At 41.7% G+C, this 27313-nt stretch overlaps 1 protein-coding gene across 1 annotated transcript in view; it reads right to left on the reverse strand.

Annotated features, from left to right (window-relative positions):
- Positions 1-1150: 1150 nt before the first annotated feature.
- C8B (complement C8 beta chain) overlaps positions 1151-27313 on the reverse strand; it is a 55423-nt gene continuing 29260 nt past the window's right edge. Inside the window, exons 5-12 of the mRNA XM_060231886.1 lie at positions 26152-26284; positions 22639-22836; positions 15271-15514; positions 13586-13714; positions 10708-10871; positions 10121-10274; positions 7568-7636; positions 1151-1725 (exon numbers count right to left, since the gene is read on the reverse strand). Coding sequence (XP_060087869.1) covers positions 1574-1725; positions 7568-7636; positions 10121-10274; positions 10708-10871; positions 13586-13714; positions 15271-15514; positions 22639-22836; positions 26152-26284 — 1243 coding nt within the window. The 3' untranslated portion in view covers positions 1151-1573. The remainder of the gene's footprint in view (positions 1726-7567; positions 7637-10120; positions 10275-10707; positions 10872-13585; positions 13715-15270; positions 15515-22638; positions 22837-26151; positions 26285-27313) is intronic.

Raw genomic sequence — 27313 nt, forward strand, 5'->3', positions numbered from 1 at the left:
CGTGCTGTCCCTTTAAATGTGATGGCCAGAACTCCCTTGGAGTTCAATTATGCTTGTCACATCCTTGTTCCTGGCTCCACCTCCAATGTCTCCTGGCTCCACCCCCAAAGTCTCCTGGCTCCACCCCCAAATTCCCCAGATTTTTCTTTAATTGGACTTGGCAACCCTACCATATAGATATATTATCTGTATGTAAATGGAATGGGGTTGGAAAATACCACAAGGACAGAATAACAATCCAGTTGCTGGTAATGTATGAATTGCTATATCTAGAATAGAAAAAAGTTGTAAACAGCCATTTTGGTCCATGCAAAATCCAAAAAGAAAAACAAATCCCTGCAATAACTTTCATTAGGGCCAATAAAATAACCATAAAACATTGTGCAGGCTTTCGAGTTCACCAGAACAGTTCATCAAACTGGATGTTACAAAATTTAAGAAGTAGAGAGATGAGAGGCAGATTTTTTTTTTTAAGGCCTCAGGGTAACAGCCTAATCATACATGGATTCTCTGGGAAACACATGAAAGTCATGTTACAGCATGTTCTTGGGGAAGCCCCATTATACAGATTTTCTTCTCCAGAATGATGTTGATTCATTTTCTGCTTTTCAGTCTACAATTCAAATTAATGCCAGAATAACAACATACATGCAGAAAGGCAGCAAGTCCTTTCTTTGCCCAGCTGAAATACAGGGATGTTCTGCTCACAGCTGAATTGACCAGAAGATAGCAAAGGGTAGAATGCTAATCGACTGGTCATACCATACAGTTATTAATGCTTATTTGCATAAATCCTAAATATCTGCCCAAGAACATTATGAATTTATTTTATTGCATTTCTACATCAAGGTTTGGGGCCCATGTGTATGTCTTTCATCTATAGAGTAATTTGGGTGATTTCACTAGAAATCATTCAATGAATAAGCATATTCTATTATACAGCTCTGAAATTATTGGGTGTCACAGGGGTATTTGAGAGTGCTTCAGAATTCAGTTCTTCTCTTTCAAGGCAATATCTTAATTGGTTAAACAATTTAAATGTGATGCAATAAGTGGGAGCTGGGGTATAGCATACAGGTTTCACACTAGATGAGGCTGCTGCAAATGAAACTTTTATTCATTTATCTCATCAGAATGAAACATCCTTCAGTAACTATTAAAAATGTTTATTTTAGGCATTACATACAATTTACTAAGTCATACAACAGCCAAATTATATACTAGACTTTTTTTTTTAAATTAACCATATGGAAAGGAGTATATTTTCTATTGCTAGAACTGCACATTATCATCTTTAATTAGAGGATAGAATGCAAAATGCTATCAGTGGAAGACATTTGGCGGATTTTCTGAATTCATATAGACTGATTATAGCTGCCATTAGATCCACACCTTAACCAGAGGCTCATGTTAGCTCACATAGAAACACAGAGCTCTGATGCATATGGGCTTCCTCATTTATTACAATGTGATGATTGTATAAAAATCCATTGCCTGTATAATATTATTCAATTACATTATTAGGACATAGTAAGCATCCATTTGTTTCTTTTCCTAAGAAGTGTTTTGCCCATTAACAATTAACAGTTTCAGTATTTGGACCTGAGCAGGGCTTGCCACCATTTTGTGCACTAGGATTGTTACATTCCCGACTACGTCTCCGCTCTCCTCCAGAGCATGCTGACCAGCTGGACCAACAACTCCATCTCCCATCTACAGCAACATCTAGAATGATGACATAAAAATAAATTTTGCCATAGTCATAAGAAAGAATTTTTATAGGTAAACAGTGTGCCAAGTTCAGTCTTGCTTTATATGATTCCGTTCTGCTAGTTCTGTTATAGCCTTCTTTACACTAGACATCTTTACACATGTCTTACCCTCCCAGGCTTAATGTGCCAGGTGTTGAAGAGATGGGTTTAATTATTACAACTAACCTGACTTAGAATTTATTCATGTAGCTTTTGGAAGGTCTTCCCTAATTTCAAAACATGTTTCAGAATGTGACAACTTGACCCCTCACTGCATGAATGTGCTTCAAAATACTGGTCCAGCTTTTATAATAATAATAATAATACTTTTTATTTGTATCCCACCCTCCCCGCAAGCAGGCTCAGGGTGGTTCACAACATGTAAATGCAATGTACAATAAAACCATATACAATAATTACAATTTCAGTTACAAAATCATCCTTAAAATCATTAAAAAATTACATTAAGATTAAGATTATGGTGCTATAGTTAAGATCTTCCATAAAATCCAGTGACTAAAACATAAAACATATCCAGCAGGACTTCCTTGGCTCGGTATTAAGTGAAGGCTATTTTAAAGAGGTGGGTCTTGCAGGCCCTGCGGAATTGGTCTAAACATCGGAATTGATCTAAACATTTTACAGCTTTGGGCAATATTACCTCCAGTGCCCACTTGCTTGTGCACATACACATACTTTCCCCTCCTGGGTGAGTGTTAATACATGCTCCATCAAGCCCCACTGGTACCAGCAAGACTAAGAGAAGTGCAAAAGAATTGTATGTTACTGCTTCCTCAGGCTTGTTGTACTAGAAATGAGAAATCACACAACATATCCCAGAGAGCATGGACTAGTGGAGATTATTACAACCTGATACGACATGGCAGTAAATCAGCACTGGTGCTAGTTGGCCTACAACTGCCCAACAATGCCAGTCCATGATGCAGATATTCCCCTAGATGAAATTGAGTAAACAAATTTACTGCACAATGACTTTATTTCTTTACCTCAAAAATGGTAATCCAAATAGATGTCTAATTGAAGTAAGGGATATTTAAAGATTTTGATTTAGATGCTGGAATATTAGACTGTCTTCCATATTTTCAAGGCTCTCATTACAAAATGGCATTGTACCATACTTCGGTGTCTGTACATCTGCCCTACCATTGCACTGTTACAGCAACTCTGACAATTGGACTGTTAGATTCAACAATTTAAATAAATATATGTTTAACGCAATAGGTCATAGCCACTGTGCAACTGGAAACAAGCTGTTGTTTTCAATTGTCTTAAGCAGGAAATACTAGTCTTAAAAGAAATCTGGATTAATGACTGTAAAGTTAGAGGCTTAGTGACCAACAAAGTATGAAAATATTACACATGTGTGAGATGAATTCTGCTGGGATCCTATGGAGGACTAATCTTATTTAATGAGTTGAGTCATTTGAAATTGAATATATAAGCCAAGAGTTTCCATTTGTAGATCATACAGTAACAGGAAAGTTTATGAACAATGGGATTAGAAATGTGATAATGTCAGATATAAAGTAAAAAGAGAAGTATAGACTTTTAAAACAAAATCTAAAATGTATTGCTATCTCTTTGGAAAGAAACTCCAAGTGAAATTCCTGAGGTGTAGGTGTATTTGTAGAATGGTCCACACAGGCTCATGAAACTAGGGTTGCCAAGTCCAATCCCAGAAATATCTGGGGACTTTGGGGGTGGAGCCAGGAGACACTGGGGTGGAGCTAGGGGGAGGGGGGAAATGGCGCCGGGGAGCGTGGCAAGCCGCCCCGTCTCGGAGCGGGCGATGCCGCTGCGCAGCTGCTGCCTCTTCTCCGCTCGCCGTGGCTGCTCCTCCGAGATGGGCTCAGGCTGAGCCCATCTCGGAGGAGCAGCTGTGGTGGGGCGGGGGAGGGGGGCGGCAGCGGCACAGCGGCCTCGCCCGCTCCGCCTCTAGGGTGGAATCGGAGGGGGTGGTGGCGGGCCGGGGGCGTGGCGAGCCGCGAGTCCGGGTCCTAGAAGGGCCTGGATTCGCGGCTCGCCATGCTCCTGGCCTGCCTCCACCCTCCCCTTCTCTGGTTTTGCCTGCGCTGCTGCCGCCTCTTGGCTGCTCCTCCGAGATGGGCTCACCGTTTCCCCCCTCCCCACGCTTCTGTTTTTTTGGAGGGCACTGTCATCCACTTCTGCTACTGTCATGATCCTAGGCCTAGTGTGACCTGAAGGCTCCAGGGAAGCCTGTATTAGAGTAGTAACCAGAAATTTTGGAGGGAAAACTTGTCTAATGGAGATCAGAGGGTGGGAGGAAAATGGAGATCAGAGGGAGGAAACAATAAAAGGACTAGCTAGAGAGGGGGAAGTGTTCTCTCTGGAAAGGCTGAGCTGGGAAGATGCCGCAGCAGGAGGGTTCTCTCATCCAAAGAGTGGTGAGTTGGAAGCAAAAGGAGGAAACATGTAGGTAGTCACGTCAGGGCTTTTATTTTCTCTGCACCACCTTTACTGTTTTTCACTCTCACTGTAACACTAATAATTTGAGCACTTACAATAAACATTATTATTATAATACTCTCTGGGTCCTCACATCTCTTTGGTCATGGATGCAAGGTGTTTGTTAGGAAGAAAGACACAGAGGTTGGGTGGGTGCTCTGGGCCCTCCAGACTGACCTGTTCCAGAGTGGTGGCAGCCAGTAAAGGCCCTCCCTGGCTCCTTGTTTGTGGCAGCTACAGATCCCCATATTATGTGTAGCACTGGGGAGGGAGGAGCCCAATCTCAGGACTAACATTTCAAGGGGAATGGGGGCTACAACAGGGGGAAGGAGACAAAGTCACAGTACATGACCAGATAAATGATTTCATAGACATAAAATTTACAATAAATCCAGGGACAGACTTTAGTTTATTTAAAATTTGTTTAAAATATTTCTATGCCCACCTTTCTCTTGACCAATCCAAGATCAAAGTCATCTCTTCATGGTTTAACTTCAATGTATTAGAATGAGACCCTGACCCGGATAGTCTAGGCAAGCCCAAAAGCTAAGCAGGGTTGACTCTGGCAACTACTTGGATGGGAGACCTCCTTGGAAAACCAGCAGTTGGGAGGACAGGACAGGCTTTATTCAGTCACCTCTCTGAATATCCTCCAAGCCCCCAGTATGGGTCAGTCACCAGAAATTGCCATGACTTTCTGGTGCATGCACACATGCACATAAAAATACAAACACACACACACATAATTACCAACTGTGCTCCCTATATGTAGATACTTAGTTTGGTAAATAGAGGGCACACTCTCTCCTAATAGATTGTTCTACAGACACAGAGGACTCCATAGGTCTGCAGAAAAAACCAAAAAGTTTTTTAAAAATACATTGGTGGGATTTAAACTCCCCCCCCCAAAATAAAAAGTGCTTTCTGCACATACGCAGACAATGCGACTTACCATTGAGGGCCTGGTTTCTGCTGCTCCTCTGGAGCTGATCCAGGCCCATCTGTGGGGGTGGGGAATATTGGGCACCACTCCAGGCCTGGCCACAGCAGCAGGGAATACCGTGAGCCACTCCAGGCTCAGCTGTGGCATTAGGGAATGCTAGGAGTGGGTCCAGGCCCTGCGCAGAATACCAGAAGAGACTCCGAGCACAGCCACAACAGTGGAGAATGCCAGGAGCTACTCCAGGCCTGGTCACAGCAGACACCAGGAGCTGTTCTGGACACTCTCCCAGCTGCTCCCAAGCATTGCTATTTATTTATTTGATTTGATTTTTAGCCTGCCCTTCCCATAGAACAGGCTCAGGGTGGGTTACATCATAAAAACAGTCAACAGTAAAAACAGTAAAAGACCAATTTAAAAAAATATAAAATCTAAGATTACAAAGACTAAGATGGCAGAATTCTGCCTCACAGATGTGATCTATTGTCCAGGTCCAGCAGATCTTGTAGTGCTGGGATGGAATGAGGGATGGAATGAGGGGGGAAGGCCAGTAACAAGTGATGCCCATTGCCTCCGCTGAAAGCCTTGCAAAAGAGCTTTATTTTTATTTCATTCGATTTATATCCCGCCCTACCCCACCGAAGCAGGCTCTGTTTTACAGGCCCTGCTGAATTGAAGCAGATCCCACAGGGCCCAGATCTCTGGGGGGGGGCGTTATTTCACCAGGCAGGGGCCAGGGCTGAAAAGGCCCTGGCCCTCATCAAGGCCAGATGGACGTCTCTGGGGCCGGGTATTACCAAAAGTTGTTGGTTTGCTGATTGTAAGGACCTACAGGGCTCATATAGGGAGAGGCGGTCCCGAAGGTATGCTGGCCCCTGGCTGTATAGGGCTTTAAAGGTAAGTACCAACACCTGCTGCTGGGTAGGGGAAAAGAGGGGGGAGAAAGAAAGGGAGATTGGCTTGGGAGGAGATAGAGAAAGAGAAAGATGGGATATTGTGGGAGAGAGAAGGAAGGGGGGTTGGCTTGGGGAGGAGAGAGAAAGGGAAACATAGGGCATTGGGTTGGGGGATAAAGAAGGAAGGGAGATTGGCTTGGAGGGAGTAAGAGAGAGATAGGTAAAGAAGGAGGGATTGACTTAGTGGAGAGTTGAGATGAAAAAGAGGGAAGGACTTGGGGAGAAAAAGTAAGGGGCTTGCAGAGAGACAGGAAGCACTGGTTCCTTTTGTTGTTCCCAAACATTGTTCGTAAGGCTGTAATTAGCATTTTTCCTGAATATGGAATGTTGTTATAATAAAGCCATTCCCATTCTTCAGAAGGCTCATCTAAATTACTGCCTGAATGATAAACTCACGGCTCAATCCTAACCATGCTTACTTGAGAGAGTATTTCCCATTGAACTCAATGGAAGTTATTTCTAAAATCAATATGCATAAGATAAGCCTCAGTGCAGAGAAGAAGTTTATACAGCAGGGAGAAACAGGGAGGCCAAAAGGATTTGTGTTAGGGCTGCCAAGTTCCCACCAGGGGTGGGGGATCCCCCGGTTTGGTGGGCCCCAACCTGCCGGCAGGGAGGAGGCTGTCGGGGGATCCCCGCCCCAAAGAGTTCCATTGTCACATGGTGTGTGGTGCCCAGAAGTGACGTATTGGATTAGGCCCATAGTGCGGGGACGCTCTAGGAATTTGTGGGAAACTCTATGGTTTCAGGTGGGAATGCTCTAGCAATTTGGTACCATAGAGCCCCATCCCCCAAATTGCTAGAGCATCCCCATGTGAAAACCATAGCGTATTCCATGAATTTCTCGAGCCCCCCTGTGCAACATGTCACTTCTGGGTGATGTCATCATGCTGTGCGTGCACAAAAAATTTCCCCTGCTGGCAGCTGCGGGGGACTTGGCAACCCTAATTTGTGTAGTAAATGTTGAAGTGTAGCAGAGTATGAGAATGAAAGAGTAAGAGGATGATATTACTTCCCTCAAGAGCACTTTCTAGAACCGATTTGTTTTGGCAAAAATTTGATGAGGAAGAAGATATTGGATTTATATCCCACCCTTCACTTTGAATCTCAGAGTCTCAGAGCGGTCACAATCGCCCTTACCTCCCACCCACAACAAACACCCTGTGAGGTGGGTGGGGCTGAGAAGGGTCTTAGAGCAGCTGCCCTTTCAAGGACAACTCTTGCCGGAGCTATGGCTGACCCAGGGCCATTCCAGCAGTTGCAAGTGGAAGAAGTGGGGAATCAAACCCAGTTCTCCCAGATAAGAGTCCGCACACTTAACCACTACACCAAACTGGAAAGAAGAGTGGATGGAAATATCAAACATAAAGTTATTTTTCTTGTGGTTCTACTTGCTTGTTCTAAATACAGCATTTTCTCCTAATTTATCTTACCTGTCCTTTGTGTGATCTCACAGGCAACACCTTGATGTCCCAAGGGACACAGACATTCACAGCAAGTCCCTGGAAAGCACAGAAAGCGAGAGAGCTGTACTTGGATGCATCATAACATACACAAAACTACAATTAAGAAATAGCTGAAAAGATTTCAGCCTTCTGGCAAAAAGCAAAATAGCAATGTAAGGAAGGGCAAGAAGTTAGTAGGGATGGGCACAAACTGCATTTTTGAGGTTTGGTCCATGGTTCATGACTGAACCATGAACCAAATCATAAACGGATAAGCTGATTAGCAAGCCAAACCAGTTCATATTTGTTCTTTTTTCAGGGAGCAGAAAGGAGGGTTTTCCAAACAGCTGAGTGGCTTTTCCAAAAAACTGTTTTCTGCTTTCCATGGTTTTTCATGGGGAACAGAAAGCCAGTGCCAGATTAAACCCTGTGGAGGCCCCTAGGCAATCAAAATCCCAGGGCCCTCTTCACAAATTATCTCAGAGTCAGAGCACCCGCTCCACCGCCCCCGCTGCAGCCTGTAGGCTCCTTCTCAAAAGCCCCTTTGACAAAGCTGTGGGGGAGAGGCAAACTTGGCGATGACAGCAACAGCAGCTGCATCAGGCAAGTCAGGCAAAGAGTGGCTCAGTTGCTGGCTGCACATGCAGGCTGGGAGGGCTGCAAACAGGGGGAAAACTGGGGGGAAAGCCAGCCTGGGGCCCCTAAAGGTGTGGGGACCCATAGACCAGTGCCTATATGGCCTAATCGTTAATCCGGTCCTGCAGAAAGAAGTGGTTTAAATGTATCTGAGGCATTTTGGTTTTACTAGCTCTGAGCCATTAAAACAAAAACAACAGTTTTGTAAACCCCTGCTTTGTGCTCTTCACAAACTACCACAAATTGCATCAAAATCTGTGGAAGTTTGTGGTAGTTCTTCAGTTCACAAACATCACTTCATGATGAACTTTAGTTTCTCAGCCGGTTCATGCCCATCCCTAGGAATTAGTTCCAGCATTGTATTGGCCATACGCATACCTCTTCACAAAGAAATGCTTGTCATAATACAGAAAACCTGATAAATCTATGCTATGAAATTTTATCTGGGAGTGCCCTTAACATATCTCCAGTATGTACAATATGTTTCATCCCCCATAGTCTTGTTTGGATGTTACTTCTCCCATGTGTAAATCAAACATTTTTATATCTACGTGCAGGACCTTTTTCTTACATCAAAGGGTGTGGACTGATATGCAAATGAATTCTTGCTGGGTTTTTTCTACAAAAAAAAGTTCTGGCTATGTGCTATTTTTGCTTCCTTGCATTAAACTTTTATTTCCTTGCATTAAACTTTTCTGTATATTCCCAGTATTATTTGTTTGCCTACAGGGATCTGGTCTAGTCTCCAAGCCCATTATTATGATCCAGTTGATTTAGCACATTTCAGACATAAAATAGAATTTTTTAAATGTCATGACATGAGTGGTCAGTATATTAACCACTGCAAATAACAACAGCTTTGGTAGAAGTGACTTTACAAAATTATTAGATATACAAGATTGTGGAAGGGCCCCAACCCTGTCTTTTAGCATCATCTACCATATATGTAACAGCATAATACAGCCTAAGGTCATCTCCTTTAGAGTGTGCCACAAGCACAGAACAGGATGCAGCAACATTCACTATGTCAAAGTCAAATGCAGGACATGTACCAAGGAATTTGAAATACTTCTACATAGAGGTTGCTTCAGATTTCTGGCATGGTCATCCTTAGCAAGAGAAACTCAGAGGGCAACCCACCCAACTCTCACCATAACATAATTTTAAAAAATTATTAACCTTCATTAAGAGAGGGAACACCGACTAGTGGTTTACATGCTCTATGATCAATCCCTACATTTCCATCTTAAATATGTATCAGGCGAATGGCTAAGGAAAAAAATCTCTTCCTAAGATCTTAGAAAGCTGCTATTAGTCAGAGGAGAACACTGGGCTTGATAGACCAATGACTTCTCTATTCCCCGCCCACCCCCCCGCCCCCCGGTGCATTTAAGCCTGAGTCACATTTAAAATCCAAGCTGCCCAAAATGGTAGCAAGAGAAAACACTCAATGCAGAATCTCTTGCAATAGTAATGATAACAATCTCAAGCAGTTACAGATGGTATTTTATCTTCTAAGAACTGGGAGAAATACTAATTAATGCCAGACAGCTTGTCATCTTGCTAAGCTTAGCAAAGCTATTTCTGAAAGAGATTTTGAACAATTTTAGGTTTTATGCATAATTGAGTTGCGAAAGCCAACTTAAATGTAAATGACAAAGATTACATTCTATTTGTTAAAGAGGTGTAGTGCCTTTATCTTGCTGCACTACCACAAAACAAGTGTGAGATTTGAATGGTGATAACATCTTATTATATTTTATTTATAATATTTAATGGAATGAATCAGAGAAACTAATGAAAGGATTCAGAGAGAACTTCACTCTCCCTTGTTCATGGAGATAGGCCAAGAAAAATTAGGGATTCGATCTTACCTGCCAAGAAAAATTAGGGGTCTGATCTCACCTTTCAATATGGGGGTCCCATTACCCTGGCATGGAGAACAACGACAGCTACTGGTTTCCTGTTGGAACTCCTCTAGGGCTCTCCTCATATTCTCTTTCAAAGTAGTTGCATTTACAAAGCTGGTTGCAGTCACTAATTCAGAAAGTGGCTCTACCTACAGGAGGGAAGAGAGGAGCAAAATTATGGTAATATACTCTGTAGGTAATATGTACTCAGCAAAACCTCATTTCCCCCCCTCCCCCCAAAACATCATGATCTATATCTAAGAATAAATACTATGGTCAGATGTTTATAAGCAGAGCATGAGTTTGAATTAGACATTTATAAACTGATTTCTGGCATAATATCTGATCACCAACCCACCTCAAATAAAAATTTTAAAAGCAAATGTGAAATTTAATACATTAGGTTCTCTAGCTTTCAGTCAGTAATCATGTATTTTTACATCTTGCTTTCGTCAATTTTTTTACAGATTCAGTTTGAAAATTTAAAAGTCATGTTCTGAAAGTGTATCTGTTTTCACACACTGTATTGCATGAGAAATATTCTTCTGTTTGCTAATGTATGGTTCTGTTTCTTTACACAACCTTCATCCGGAGTATTTCAGGGTTGTACTCAACAGCTTCTCCCCATTCTCTCATCACTCTTGATGTTGGCAGGTCTTTGGAAGCAAGGGCTGTAACATATTCACTTGCACCTCCGCGAACAAGGGCTACAAAGTCCTCTACAAATTTCCTTTTAGCCTTGCTATCTATAGAGAGATACCCAAGAACAGTAACTAGTACACATATGCATGTGCATCCTTTGATGATTTCTATGAGGAAATGGGCCATCACAGATTCAAAGACATTTAACAATATGGTTCTGAGTAAACTTAACAATCATGGGATTTCATTGATTTGAAACTGCTAAAAAAGAGAAAGACGAGGATGGGAATAAGGTCATTTGTTTTACAATGGAAATGAGCAGTAAGGTCCCTCAGAGGTCTGTGTCAGGACAAGAGTTCCCTCTAAGCTGAGTTAGTGTGAGATAACTCACAATTTTTTAGCCTCCGGCTCACACATTTTTGTCTCAGCTCCGGAAAAATGACCTTAGAGCAAACTAATTTATACAGTAGCTCACAACTTTAATGCCACTGGCTCATAAAGTAGGATTTTTGCTCACAAGACTCTGCAGCTTAGAGGGAACATTGGTCAGGACTGGTACTATTTAAATTATGCATAAAATACCTGGAACTGAGGTGAACAATTATGTAGTGGCAAATTAGTCAGGATGGTGGCATTATGAAGAATTCCAAAGGACCTCTCCAAATTGGGTGGATAAGCTTCAAAATGGTGACATTTAGTACAAGTATAAGGAGCGAAGAGATATACATTGGGGTAAAAAAAAAATCCTAACTGCATGTATAAATGGATGATTCCCTAGCAATGGCAGACTGAGAATAAGACCTTAAGGTTGTGGTGGATAGTTCTCTAAAAATGTTGACTCAGTATGCAATGGCAACAGAAAAGGGAATCATCAGGAAGGGAATAAAAATGAAGCCGCCAGTATCATAATACCTTAATACAATTCCCCGGTGCACCTCATTTGAAATACTGTGCAGAGGACTGACTACAGCATATTAAAACATATATTGAAGAGCTAGGAAAAATGCAGAAAAGGGCAACCAAAATGATCCCATAGTTGACACAACTGCAGATGCAAAGCTCATGGTGGTTAACACATTTGAAGCAAGGCTAAAGCATCAGGAACTTTCTAGTTAGAAAATAGGTAACTGAATAGTGACACAATAGTGTAGAGAAAGTGGATGGAGAGAAATTTTCTTTCCCCTTAATGCCAGAACTCAGGGTCACCTTATGAAACTGACTGGCCTTAGATTCAAGAAAGACAAAATAATGCCCCTACTTCACACAACTGGTAGTGTGTGGATGTTATTGTGGAATTCACTGTCATGAGGTGTGGTGATGGACATATTGGTTTTAAAAGGGGTTGGTCATATTTATGGAGGGTAGGTCTATTGTTGGTCATTAGCCATGATAGCTGAATGTGTTTCTGGGTTCAGAGGCTGAACACCTGTGATTTCCAGATGCTGGGGAGCAGCCAGCAGGTGAGGACTATTGTTGGCAGACTTGGTCTGTGGGTTTTGCTGCAGAATATGGTTAACCACTGCTGGAAACAAGAAGGAAATAGGATGATGCAGAAGATGGACCATTATTCTGATCTAGCATGGCTACTCTTATGTTTAAACATCAGGCATGACTTTATCCATGTCATTTCAAATACCATGATTTTCAAGGAAATGATTCAGTTTACACATTTATCTAAAGGTAACTGAGAACAGGCTCAAAAATTATGATTAGCCCTGCCCCCTCAGGCTACCAAATGTCACTGGATGTTGTATTCATACATAGGAGAACCAACCTTTAGTATACCAATAATAAACTCTAAATTGCATACAAAGAAATTATGACTGTTTATGCTATTGTGTTTACTTCATATTAGGCATTTCACAGATCATATTGAAAGGCCATGTTTAAAAAGCAAAAATAGCATTTGTTTTTACAGCTGTTTTTCTAAGGAAGTTTCCTTGTATAGTAATAAAAATAAAAAGATAATATTCAGGGAAAATAAATTTTGATGTTTCCTGAATAGAACTGGAAAATAGTTAATGCCATAGGTTTCCCTGTACTATTTTGTGCCATGCCATACTTTAGGTGTTGTCATACCCAGGCCACTTTCTTTCACAGGTTTTATTAAACCTCCACAATCCATATTCTGGACTCCAGAATGCTAAATTCTGTTCACACATTAATAACTGTCAGATGTTAACATAAATAGTTCAGTTGAGACTCAAAGGCCATTTAAATCTCATGTATGAAAATGCTTCTACCTGTTATGATCCCTGCTAACAATGACAGCTAGGGTTGCAAGGAATGGCCTGGCAACTGGTGGGAGATGGAGGGGCAGGAATTTGCATCTTTGGGGGCAGCAATCAGCATCCAAGGCACAGTGACATCATTTCCAATGTGACCCAGAAGTGATGCCCTTGTGCCCTGGTAACGCTATACCAGAGAGTTAGGGATGAATACTAGAGCATCAGCCAGCATGATGACATCACTTCATGTGATGCCATCATCACACCAGGGCCATCAATAATCTCTCTCCCCTCCCCCCCCCCCAATTTTGCCAGGAATTTCCTCCCACTACCTAGGTGAATGGTGGCAGGTCTCCCACTGCAGCAGGAAGATAATAAGTCTAATGTTATTTTATACCTGGATTAAGAGAGTTTGCATTTGTAAAGTTCATCATTTCAGGAAGTGTCATTATACTGTTATATTTTATATATTTTAAATCACTTTTAAAGAAAAATTCTTTATGGAACAAGCATTTTTATCAATGAAATTAAGCAAAACGCATTATCAAATGATAAGATTCTTTCACATAACATGAAAATTGTATGCTTACCTCCAATTTCTTTAAAAATGGCATCACAGATTTTAAATGATAAGTCTCCGGTTAAAGAAATACTTGGAAAACTTCGTCCAACTTTAATTCCATTATGTGTGCAGAACTTAACATCACTTAAAGCGTAACCTTTAAAATCAGAGTAAAATTTGTATTAAAATAAAATTGGGTCTTGGATCCAAAATTCCCAAGAGCATATGTGCTTGCATGAAAAGAATGGCCTCAACTGTAACCCCTTCTAAATTCTAAAATCTGCTCTGCAGGATCCCCTGATTTTCTGGGGAGGGGGGCTATAAACAATACAAAAATAAAGTGATCTTACCTGGATGGGTACAAATGCCTTCCAGTTGTACAGAAGCACCATTATTAAGTTATTCTTCTCCCACCCCAAGTAATTTTTTGATGTATTTTTAAGAAGAACTGGTAGCTTTCACTGAAATAATTTGTTCCTATGTACGCATTTGAAGGTGGAGCCTGAGTAGAGTTTGGGGTGGGAAGAGACCTCAGCAAAGTATATTGCCATAGAATCCACCATCCAATGCAGCCACTGTCTCCAAGGGAACTGATCTCTATAGCCTGGAGATTTGTTGTAATTCTAGGAGATCTCCAGGCCCCACATTGAGTCCTCAACATGGATTTAATAATTACTGGGCATATGCAACCAAACTTAGTCACTTTAAAGTCCCATAAACTGTAGAGATCAGATCACATAACTCCCCTGTTGAAATCAGTGGGGGCACAACAGTGCTCAAGGTTTGGCTCAATCATCATACTTATTATCTTAAAAAGGGTTATACAACTACTGTTTTTAAAAGGATCTGCTGTGGGGAGGGCAAGGGAAAGGAAATTGTAAACTGCTCTGTTACTCCTTCAGGTAGTGAAGGGCAGGGTATAAATCCAATCTCCTCCTCCTCCTCATAAATAATAACTTGATCTGTTAGACTAAGGGAGTCAAAGTTGGTGGGTATTAGCCATATTGAGTACAACTGGGTATTTAGAATATGTTAGGGTTGTCAGGTCTTACCTGGCTTCCAGTGGGGGGCTCTTGGGTCCATTCCTGAATGTTCCTGCACGTGCACTGCAATGACATCACATGGAAGTGATGTCATCGTGCCAGGCATGTTGCACATGGATGCTGTAACATTTTGGCCCCAAACTCCAGAGTTTTGTCAAAAATGCTAGAGCACCCATATGCAAAGTACCTGGAATGATAATGTCACTTCTGCATGATGCTGTCATGCTGATAATGTTGATGCAGGATGGGGCTGTTTGGGGGTAGTGCTTCCCCTGCTGGCCAGCTGGCTGGCAGTAGACTGGAGCCTTCAAAATTAGGAAAAACCCTGCCCGGACTGGGGAACTGGCAACCCTAGAATGTGTCGACCGTGCTAACCCAGAGAACTAGATGTTGTTAAAGTCTTAGACAATATGAGCCACAAGCAGAAATATGTTTGACCAACATTAATGGGCTCTGTGTTTACAAAATCTAATAACAGCCAACATTCAAACAATTCAAATGGATGAGAATCCTTGGAGAAGTGGAAAATAACAATTACCAATTACTTCCTCAAATATGGTACCTTGTGAGATATCAAGTGCAAGTACAGAGTCCATCTAGTCAAACACCTCACAACAAACATTATTCCACCTCAGCTCAAGTGCTTTTGTAGCTACCTCTGCCAACACACCTGCCTTCTGAAGCTCTTCACCATTCATGATCAAAGTATAATCATAAGTGCCACCAAGGGTTGCTTCAGTGATATAATGTGTTCCATAGTCTCTGTAGAGTTCTCGATATTCCCCATAACTATACTCCAAAGGCAAGCGAAGAAGTCTCTGGAAGAACTCATAGTGAAGCATCAAGTACTGAATCTTCTTTACTCTATACTTGGCAACTTCCAGCTCTGAATGTGCATGGATAAATTTGCTAGACTGCATAAAAAGCAAATGCACCAAACAAAAATAAATTATTCCAAATATTCTAGCATAGCACTAAAGATAGTCTTCAAATACCTTGCCAAATCTCTGTTTGTGATGGACATGAATTCATCTTGTTATGCCAAAGAGAGACTGAAGGCTTCCTGGTTTGGTTTCAAGTTCCAATTCACTGTAATATGCAAATGTAGGTATTTGCACAAAATGAAATTTGTTTCTTTCCCATAAATTGCGATCAAACTAAAGTCTGGAATTTGAGTTTGTGAGAATTAAAATGATTTTCCCTGGAACTTTCATTCAGATGTCATGGAAAATTACAGCAGGATAGAAAGGTGCTTAAATCACGCTGTGTGTATGAGCGGGGGGAAGAGACAGGGAGGAGGAGGGAGAGAGCATGTGAACATAACAACAATAACTTGTGTTCATGCTCATCACAGAGAATCAGAAGTTGGGTGGACATGTGCATACATAAGCATATACATACTGTATGTATGAAAGATCAGCCCTGGCCTGGATAGCCTAACCTAGCTTGATCTTGTCAGATCTTGGAAGCTAAGAAGGGTTGACCCTCACTGGTATTTTGATGGGACACCACCAAGGAATACCAGGGTTGTGACATGAAGGCAGGCAATGACAAACCACCTCTGAATGTCTCTTGCCTTGAAAACCCTACAAGGTTTCCATAAGTTGGCTGTTCCCTGATGAAAGAAAAGAAAAGATCTCTGCTGCTGTTTGCAATGCATATTAATAATATATTCAGGTCATGAATTAACCATACAGGAAACTACCTGTAACTCTTTCGAACATTAAAGACAGAAATATTTCAAGAAGCATTGATAGTTAAATGCTACATTCCTGTTCTGTACATGTGTATGAATCATAAGAGATAAAAAAGAGATAAAAAGCCTATAGATCTTGGTCCACAGTTATTTAGGTTCATGTTTGTTTGAACCACAAAGATAAGAAAAATTAACAAAGAGTAATCTTCATAAATCTCTTGCCAACCAATATGAAAATAGCAACTGCATGGATTCACATGCTTGATTCATAAACATGAACCATCCAATCTAATTCAGGCATTTGAAAAACAGTCTTCATTTACAGTTCTGTCTCTGAATAAAAACGGAGCTTTCCATTATTGTTGCTATTTCTGTTTATCATAAGAATGAATTCTTGCCCTGCTATTCAAACTTTATTATGATGGTGGGCTCTTTTTTAACTTTATAATTATTCACAATTAACATTAAAGTCAGTGGGTGCAGTCACACATGCTAAATAATGCAATTTCAATCCACTTCAGAAACTGTTTTGAAGTGGATTTTGCCATTTCACACAGCAAAATCCAGTTGGAAAGTGCCATGAAAGTGAATTGAAAGTGCATTTTTTAGTGTGTGTGATTGCACTCAGTATTGTTTATTCTGATTGTACAACTGGAATACTGGAAAATTCGAAGACTTCAGAGCAAATATTGTCCCAGTTTTTAGGTACTAAGTGGACTGTACTTTGAGCTGGAAGAACTCTTGTAACTTTGTGGGGTTAGCATAAGAATAACCCATCTATAATGATATAATTCATATTTTATGCAGCATACAATACTTTCCTGAAAAAGATAATTCAGTGACTGCATCAACTTTCCCAAGGTGAAATGGCTTGCTTCAGTCAATTATTATTCTATGAAAAGCCTGTAAGCAGTTTTCATTATATATTACTGTCATGAGTGCCCTGCAGTTGAATAAGTTGGTTTCTTTACTTCTATTGCTATTTTCTGAACTGACAGTACCTGTCTTGTTTCTACATTCTAGCATTAGTGGGTCTTTTATGTGCATGCTGACATCCCCCTGGAAATTGCAAGGACAGAACAGCAGTTGTCTCAAAGACTGCTCCTGGAAAAATATATATTCTGAAGAAATGATGATTGCACAGGCTTTGAATCCAGCCATTCCCACATATAGTATATACCACAATGATCCAAGCATATAAAGAAAACCTGAATTTGTGGCACCTTTAAGACTTCAGCATAAACTTTTGTGAGGTTTGATTCATGAAAGTGTATATGCTGAGGTAAGCAGGGCCATCCCTGACACTAGGCAAACTAGGCGATTGCCTAGGGCACCAGCCTTCTGGGGGTGCCAAATTTGGTGTCCCCATGTGACTTAGTGATGTTATCAGTGCAGGGTGGGAGGCACCAGAAGTTGGCTTTGCCTAGGATGCCAGACAGTCAAAGGCTGGCCCTGGAGGTAAACTTGATTAGATTTAAAGATACCACGATTTTCTATTTTGCTTTGCCGCAGCAGACTTCCCCAGGCTAGATTACCCAGTTAGCCTCCAGGGGGGTCCTGGGAATCCCCCAGAATTACTGGTCATCACCTTCAGACTACAGAGATCATTTCCTCTGGAGAAAAGGGACACTTTGGAGGGTTGTGGCACTGAGGTTCCTGTCCTTCCATCGCCAAATCTCCAGAAGTTTCCCAGCCTGGATCTGCAACTTTTCCCAGGGCCAGGGGGATCTGGCAACCCCACCCAGACTACCCAATCTCAGAAGTGAAACTTGATTGCGCCGGGACTGAGGAGGCCACCAAGGAAGTCTAGGGTCACTATGTAGATGCAGGCAATGGCACATGGCCTTTGTTCATCTCTTGCCTTGAAAGCTCTTTGGGGTTGCCATAAGGCAGCTGCAACTCGACAGCATTTTTCACCATCACCAAAACAGACTAACACAGCTACTATTATGAAAGAAATATCACATACCATATATTTATCTGATTCAAATGTGAAAATATACATAGTCTATTGAGATCTTTTGTATCCTTATGACAAACTGCTTAGAGATTAAAAGAGACTTGGAAAATGGCAGGACTTGAATATATCATTAATGGGAAGAATAGCTCCGATAAAAATGAATATATTGCCAAGATTGAAATTTTTATTTCAAACTATTCCGGTACTCCTAACTAATGCTTTTTTCAAGAGTTGAACAAGATGTTATCTGTATGTATCTGGCAGGAAAAAAAGCCAAGAATTAAACTTAAAGCGCTACAAGACTGTAAGGAAAGAGCAGGTCTGGGCCTCCTAGACTGGCAACTCTATTATAGGGCCTTGGTATTGATATGGCTAAGAGATTGGGTCTTATTGCAAGATAGAAGACAGTTGTCTCTGGAGAGCCATGAACTTACCCAAGGCTGGCACACGTATCTGTGGTATCTGTGGTACCAAAGACTAGAAGGACATTCTTATTTTAAAAACCACTGGCTACGGAAATCTCTCTATTATACATGGATATGGTTAAAACTGAAAATCTATAAAACAATTCCGAGATGGGTATCTCTGGTTGAAACATTTACACCACTAAATCTTTTAAAACCAGATCAATGTTATAAATATGAGGAAATACTGCAACAAGATAATCAGGAAGAACTAGAGAGTAAGAACATTAATATGAGTTGGTGGCTCAGAACGCAAATAGTGTCCAGATATGTTAAAGATAAAATAGTAGGGTTTAATATTGATCAATATCCGTTCAATAAAATTTTCCTGGGTCCTCAGGAAAAACTGATCTCGAAAATATACTCTTATCTACTACAGATGAAGATGAGATTGTGAAGGACTGTATGGTATAATGGGGTAAGAATATAGGGCATAGTATTACGCTAGATGAATGGGAAACCCTTTAGAAATTCAATGTTAAATTAACCAAATCAGTATCTTTTCTTGAAAATAAAAATTTCATATCTGCAAAGAGATCTTTTGTATCCATGCCAGTCCCTTTCCTGCATACGTACATAAATAAATATATGGATTCCATACATGCAATCTGCTATCTATCTTTCCCTTACCCGACTGCTTTTGGTTCTTCTCCATTCTCCCACACTCCCTTCCTTCCACCCTCCTGACATGACTCCATTCCCCCACCTGATCCAGCACTGATTCCTTTGTCACCTCACTCTCGCTAGTTGCCAGTTCTCCCCCCCCACCATACCTTTTGCAGCCTTTCCTCACTAACTTCTGCTTTTCTGACTGCTGCTTCTGACCTCTCTCACGTCCAAATAAGATTGCATTATATCTCAGGATCTTATTAAGTTAATTCATAAGATCTTGGCACTTTAAAACCATTTTTGTGCTTTATTTAAATATACTTCTTTAATGTGGGGTCCTCCTGAGTTTGCAGAAACTTATACTCCTGGATCTATTTTGTGAATTTTTAAATCTGCATGGTAGATTTCATGTCTGTTAGATATATCCTACAGAAAAACAAGCTGACAGCCACAGTTATGATTATCCTAATCTCCAAAGGGTATCATAGTATAGGAAAAGGTACCAAAGAGGGTAGCTAAAATGATCAAAGTATGGGAGCATCATTTCAACAAGATGGGTCTCCAGTGTTTCTGGCTTTTTAGTTTAGAGAAGAGCAAATGAGGCTGATATAACAGAGCAGATAAAATTACAAAAGTTATAGTTGATAGAGATTTTTCTCCCTCTCCCTCTTACCCATTCATATGTGGAGTCCAATAAGGGGCTATCCTCTCCCCAATGCTATTTAACATCTTTATGCATTCCCTCATTCAGCAGGCATGGGATTATGGGCTGGGGTGTCACTCAGCTCTATCTGTTGATGATTGGCCAGCCAGAGGCTAACCTAGGGATAAGGTTGCCAAGTCTGCTGCACTCTGGGGTCGATTTGGGAGGGGAAAACTCTATGGTACTATTATAACCATAGTGTTTTCCCTCCCAAATTGCTAGAACATCCAGGAAAACCATAGAGTTTCCCCAGAAACGCCTACAGCGGCCACAAGGATACATCGCTGGTGTGATGACATCACTTCCGGGTGATGTCATCACCACGGTGACGTAGGGGGAGGTTTCCCCCACCAACCCAATGTGGGCTGGCAGGTTGGGAACCTCCCGGGCAGGGGAATCCCTACCCAAACTGGCGCTTGGAAGTCCTACCTAGGGAACATCTGGCCAGGAGTTTGTAGGCTGTGGTTGGTTGGTTAAAACAGAGAAGCTGAAACTAAATCCAATGAAGATGGAGGTCCTGTGGCTGAGCTGGGGATATTGGGGACAGATTTGCAACTCCCCTCTCTTGAAGGGGTCCAGTTAACAGCTGGGACATCTGTCTAGAGTTTGGGAGTGCTCCTGGATGCCTCCCTTACAATGGAAGGGCAGTCACAAAGGTCGTTCAGCTGGTGTTTTACCATGGGACATCTGTCTAGTTTGGGAGTGCTCCTGGATGCCTCCCTTTCAATGGAAGGGCAGTCACAAAGGTGGTTCAGCATGGTGTTTTACCATCTTCACAGTTGGCCCTGTACCTGTCACCCTCTGACTAGCCACTGTGATCCATGCAACAGTCACCTCTAGCTAGATTACTGTAACTATGTTGTTACACTAATCTAGTCTAGAGATTCTATGTAGGGCTTCTCTTGAGGTTGATCTGGAATGCATCTGCAAAGGTTCTCACTGTGACACCCTTTAGAGCACATATCCTCTATCATTTGCACTGCCTCCAGGTTGATGACTGGATCAAATTCAAGGTTCTGGTCTTGACCTTCAAAGCCCTTAACTGTCAGGGACCAGCATAACTTTGGGACCATCTTTCTTAGTATGTCCCCAGTAGAATTTTACATCCCAGTGACCAAAATCTGCTGGTGGTCTCCAGCCCAAAGAGCATCCAACTGTCCTCAACCAGGGACAGAGTCTTTTCAGCCTTGGCTCCAGCCTGGTGGAATACTCTTCCAGGAGAGATCAGATGCCTGCAGGATCCCTGCAGGATCTGGTACAATTCCACAGGGCCTGCAAAAAAGAGTTGTTCTACTGGGCCTGTGGTTGAGGGCAGGTTACAGCAAGTTTTGACCTCCTCCTCCTTCTCTCCTCCCCTTGCTTCCCCACTTTCTTCCCATCTTCAGATGTTTTATATTGCCACTCCATATGAGTTTTATGCTATCTTAAACTGTATACTGTTATACTGATTTTATTATTATTTATTAAGCTATGTTGTATTTTATAAGGTTTTATTGGATAGCATAGTTATGAATTGCTATCACCTGCTCTGAGCCAGTTTTTTGGGAGAGTAGGTTAGAAATGAAATGAAATAATAAAATGAAGTTGACCAGCAGTAGTCAGAACATCAAAAAGTATGTGTTTACATAATGCATAATTAACTCGTGGGATAACTGCTACAAGATGTATCTAGTTCATCTGTGGGGTCAAAGGGGGGTGTCAATTAATTACGTTTTTGTATATCAACAATTTTAGGCATGGTAGCTAACAGGACGCTTCAAGCATATATCCATCCACCAAACAATTAGAGGAGGGTTATTGTTTCATGCCTGGAAGCTTCCCAAAGGTATATGGTTAATTGCTGCTGGAAACAGAATTCTGAACTAGATATATTTTGGGTGTAATTCATTTCACTTATTTCATCAGGGAACAAGTCATTTACAGTGGTCCATCAGGGACATAATGGCCTGCCTGTTTTGGTTGTTAAATCAGAACTGGGATTTAGCTTGGTGGCCCATGAGTCTATAGGTTTATATATGACTCAAGAGCATGGGGCATGCATCCACATATACTCAGGGGTGGAATTCTAGCAGTTGCTCCTTTACATATTAGGCCACCCACCCCTGATGTAGCTTACAAGGCTCTTTTTTTGTAAGCTCTTGGAGGATTGGCTACATGAGGGGTGTGTGGCCTAAGGATTGGCCTACATGAGGCCTAATATGCAAAGGAGCTTCTGCTAGAATTCCACCCCTGCATATACTAGGTCCTTTCCTCTCAGTGCAAAACTTGATCCAGGAAGAATGAGGTGAACGATGGTGCAAACTTCTGTCTATGGATTTATCTTCTGGACTGAGGAAACTGTATTTGCATTTTGGTTGCTGTTAACTGAGCAAATACTTCACATTGTCCTCATTTGAAAAGAACTAGCATAGCTTTCCACAACCAGATATTCTGATATGAATATAATGAACTTAGAGAACAAATCACACTTTTCCCCAAACATGGGGATGTGCAGAAGGAGGTGTTTGTGAATTTCCCGCATTGTGCAGGGGGTTGGACAAGATAACCCTGGAGCTACCTTCCAACTCTATGATTCTATGTATACAGTTAACTACAAGAATGCTTACCTTTGAAGAAAACCTTTTCATCAGCTGAATGAACTTTTTGTACCTGTAATCATCTTGACTGTAACTAACTTCCAAATCAGATGGTTGTAACAAGTCACAGCTGGAGCTTTCTTGCATTGCTTTTCTTTCAGATACATGTTCTTCAAAACTTGAATAAGATTCATGCTCAGCAAATTTAAAACGAAATGTTCCTTTGGTCTAAATAGAAAGCAAGAAAAAGCACTGTGCTTGATTTTTTGTAACCTAATTTCACACCAGGTACATGTTTAAATGTTGTTTTTACACTTTGAAGATGTACTGGATACAAACATTACTAATGCCTTTAATACGTGGTTTTTAATGCGAATATACCAAACTGTCTTCTTGAACTGGACCATTTAGCTCAGTATCATCTCCTGTTACTGGCAGCAACAGCTATTAACCTCATTAATATTATTACAGCTATTAATATAATCCATTAACTGAGGATGAACCAGGGGTTGAACCTTCTGAATGCAAAGCAAATATTCTAATGTGTGCTCTGCTTCTGATCTACGGCTCCTTCCCTGTTGAACATATTAAGTGGATTTGTCAAACTTCCCAGAGAAATGTGGGTGGAAAGTAATCTCAAGTCTTCGTTACCCTTTTTGCTGTATTCCAGAAGATCTGAGTTTAAGCCCTAAAAAAAGTTACTGAAGACTTGGTCTTTCTTAAGGGTAGCTGTTATAGAGATAGAAAGGACTGTTCTGAAAATGTTTTTTTTAAAAACTTTTATTCAGAAGTATATGTAAGGGATGATATACAATACATCAAAAAAAAATTAAAAGAATTCTCATGGCACCTTTACATACGTGGTGATATAAAATGCTATCATCATAGATAATTTATGGCTATACCATAGAGTTTTCAAGTCAAGAGATGAGCAGACATGGTTTGCCATTGCCTGTCTCTGTGTAGCAATGCAGAAGCCAAGGTACTTAGGCTTGTCAATTTCCAGGTCCCAGCAGGGGATCTCCCAGTTTGGCAGGCTCTTTCCCATCCCCAGTCAGCTGGCCAGCAGGGGGAAGCCCTGCCCCAACAGCCTCCATGTGCCTTCAAACCTCGGAAGGCTTAAGAAGACACTGGGAACAGCTTGCTTCTAGAAAGGTGTGTGTGCCTTTAAATCTTCAAGGCAGGCTGAATGGGGGCTGGGTGAGCCTGCAGAACAATGTGGCTGTTGTAGGAAAGAGAAGCAGCCCTGTTCCTCCATTTGTTTTACAGTCCCTTAAGAAGCCATTTGCACACAAAAATAGTAACCTCTGGTTTCCCTGTGTTAGTCTGGCCAACTGGGTTGAGTATAGAGCAGTCAACAACACCCATGGTGAGTAAATTGCCCTGGTGAGACCATGAAGTGTGTGCTACCAAGCTGTGTTTATTTTGGCTGCTGTGTGTGTGTGTGTCTGTGTGTGTGTGTGTGAGAGAGAGAGAGAATGGGGGAGTGGAAGTGCAGCCAGCTGCTGGGAGATGATGAAATGAAGACTATATTCAGGGGAACTGCACTGCTGTATTTTTATTTACTTTAGGGAATGGGAAAGTCTCCTGGCTCCACCCCCAAAGTCTCCAGATATTTTCTGAGTTAGACTTGGCAACCCTTCAGAAACTTAAGGGTACCTCAGTAACTGCACACATTCAACCAGCTGCACTGACTCCAAGTTGAGTACTGGATTCATTTCAAGGTTCTGATTTTGATTTTTAAAGCTCTCAATGGTCAGGGACCAGAATACCCGCAGGACCACCTCTCCCAGTATGCCCCCTGAAGGGTTTTAGTTATATTTATTTCCAGGGCTCTTTTTCTAGCAGAAGCGCCTCTGCATATTAGGCCATGCCCCCTTATGTAGCCAGTCATCCTGGAGCTTACAGTAGGCCCTGTACTAAGAGCCCTCTAAGCTCTTGGAGGATTGGCTACATCAGGGGTCATGGCCTAATACGCAGAGGAGCTCCTACTAGAAAAAGAGCCCTGTTTATTTCATTAAATTAAGCTGCTCAGGGTGGCTTACAACAATGTATATAAATAAACAATTTACGTAAAAAACCTACATTAAAAACCAATCAAGCTAAAAAGTCCCTATTTACAAAATGGTGAAAAAGTTACATTTGGGGATTTCCAGGTGGGGGAGAGTGAGAGTGCCAGACTGTATGCCATCCTGTCGCTGTCCTCAACCAAATGCTTGGCAGCACATCTCTGCCTTACATGCCCTGTGGAAAGACAGTAGATCCTGCACAGCATGAATGTTCTCTGGCAGAGAGGTCTATCAGGTAGAGGACAGGGATGAGAAAGCCATGACCCTAGTGGAAGACAGCCAGATCACTCTTGGGGCGGGGACCACAAGTAAGTTCTTGTTCCCTGAGTGCAGTGTCTTGCAGGGGCATACTGGCATGCTTGGGAGATCAAAACCTACTGGTAATCCCTGGCCCAAAAGACATCCAACTATCCTAAATTACGGACAGGGCTTTTTCAGCCCTGACCCCAGCCTGGTGGAATTCTGCACCTAGTAACATCTGCACCCTGCAGAACCTTGTTCAATTCTGCAGGGCATGTAAAACAGAGATGTTTCACCAGGCCTACAGTTGAGGGCAGCAACGATTCCTTACCATAGTTTCCATCTGACCTACCAATCCCTGTATCTCATCCATTTTATGGAATTTATAGATATGCCATCAATTCCTGGATGAATTATAGAAATTAGTATTTTCTATTTATTGATTTTAATTGTTATATTTAATTATGTTGAACACCGTTCTGAGCCCTCTGGGGGCGGGCAGTTTATAAATTTAATAAACAACAGCCACAACAGCAATAATAATTCTGAACTTCCCTGGTAGTCCTCCATCCAAGTAGTAACCAGGGAATAGCTTCCAAGATCTAACTACATCAGGTCATCCTGGGTCATCCTAGTCAGGTGGACTGTGGTATAAGCTTTCGTGGACTATAGCCTACTAACCTATACAAGTTTTCATCACAATACATCTGATAGCCTTTTAGATACCAGTTTTTATTGCAAGAATTTAACACAGCCATGATTCTAGAATATTTCACACACAAATTTTCTTCCAATGCTCACATCTTGTGTTCACCCCCATGCTCAACAAGTCATGACTAGCTGGTAGAAGAAACACTAGTGATTGAATTGAATGCATATGCGTTCCTTTTGTAGCATTAGTAAAGCCTCTAGTGTTCATATATGCAAATTAGACTGCTCTTACTGATAAATTACATGTATGCTGATTTACATTCATATTCTGAATGGTCTGAAAACCATCCATTTGAAGAGTAATGAACCTTCGACCCCAGATATTTTCTGTGAACAAGTCTTCAGGATTATCTCTAAAAATTGTGTGCAATACATCAGAATCTTCCAGGTTATCTGAAATCCATATGAAATAGAACAGTGTAAATCAAGGCTGCTTGGCCACAAGTTCACATTTACAAATGGGATGATGATGGATCAACAATGCCATCTGTTTAATCTGCACACACAGCTCCTTGATCCTTACCTCTGCTGAATAGCTTTCTACATTGTAGGGTTTTCTAAATCTGATGTTCGCAATATACTGTATAACGCATGATGGTCCATAATAACTATTATCCAAAACCAATCCTTCCAGATTATTTGTGAAGATATTTAATCTGGGGAAATGAGATGGAAATAAAGTCTACATGTTAGTTGTCAATTGTTCACAAAATAGATTATATACTTTTGCTATGGGTTTTACAGTCAGAATGTTTTATATTCTGGCCTGGCCAGGGAGATGTGGATAAGTGGTAGAGGTATTTAAGTGGGCTTTGCTGAGTATGGCTTGGGAAAGCATGGGGAGTTGTAGCCTCCCACATCTTCTCTCTCCCTCATTCCCACTATTTAATAGGTTCTCCACATCTCCCAGTCTCCCACAGTAGAAATGAGTTTGTGGGGGAGAAGGAAGGCACAGGAGGCAGATGCCCACCCTATTCTTTTCACATGTACCATGCACACAAGGAGTAGTTCAATAAACAGAACTGGGCCCCTTGTGGGCAGCCCAGCACACTAAGGGGTCAGCTTCATGTTTGTGTTGAACAGACATTTAGTAATCCAATTTATTGTGTATTCAAGCATGCTGCCCCATCTAATCTCACATAAAATAGATTAGAGAGCAGATTGAAAATTTGTTGGAACTTGAAGGTTGAGCCCCAAACTGAATCAATCCATTATACTGTAGAGAAAGGTGGGCTGGGATGCTCTAAGAAGCAATTCAGCCCCTTAGTGTAACCAGGCTCGGTGCTAGGGGTTCCAGCATCCCACTCCAAAACTTGCACCTCTGCCCCCTTCCAAAGTTTATTTTCATGCATGCAATGCAGAAATCCCAATGACGTCACCAGAAGTGACAACATCAGGTCACGCGCACTTGGCCCCCCCGGTGCTAGGCCTTCTCCCGCTTCAAAGGGAGCTGGCAAGACCTCTTCCCAGCTCCCTCTAAAGTGGGAGAGGGTCGGGCACTCCCCCCGACCTCATCGAGGCTTGGAAAGCCTCAGTGAGGTCTAAAAGACAGTGGGTGCACTCAGACAGTGGCCGCTGACTCTGAGCACGCTCACTGCCATACACCCCAACTTCGCCGAGGTGGGGGGCATAGTGGTGAGCATGCTCAGAGCCATCGACTCTGAGCGGACCCGCTTCCTGACCTT

The sequence above is a fragment of the Heteronotia binoei genome, chromosome 2 (genome assembly GCF_032191835.1).
Source record: "Heteronotia binoei isolate CCM8104 ecotype False Entrance Well chromosome 2, APGP_CSIRO_Hbin_v1, whole genome shotgun sequence".
Taxonomy (NCBI): domain Eukaryota; kingdom Metazoa; phylum Chordata; class Lepidosauria; order Squamata; family Gekkonidae; genus Heteronotia; species Heteronotia binoei.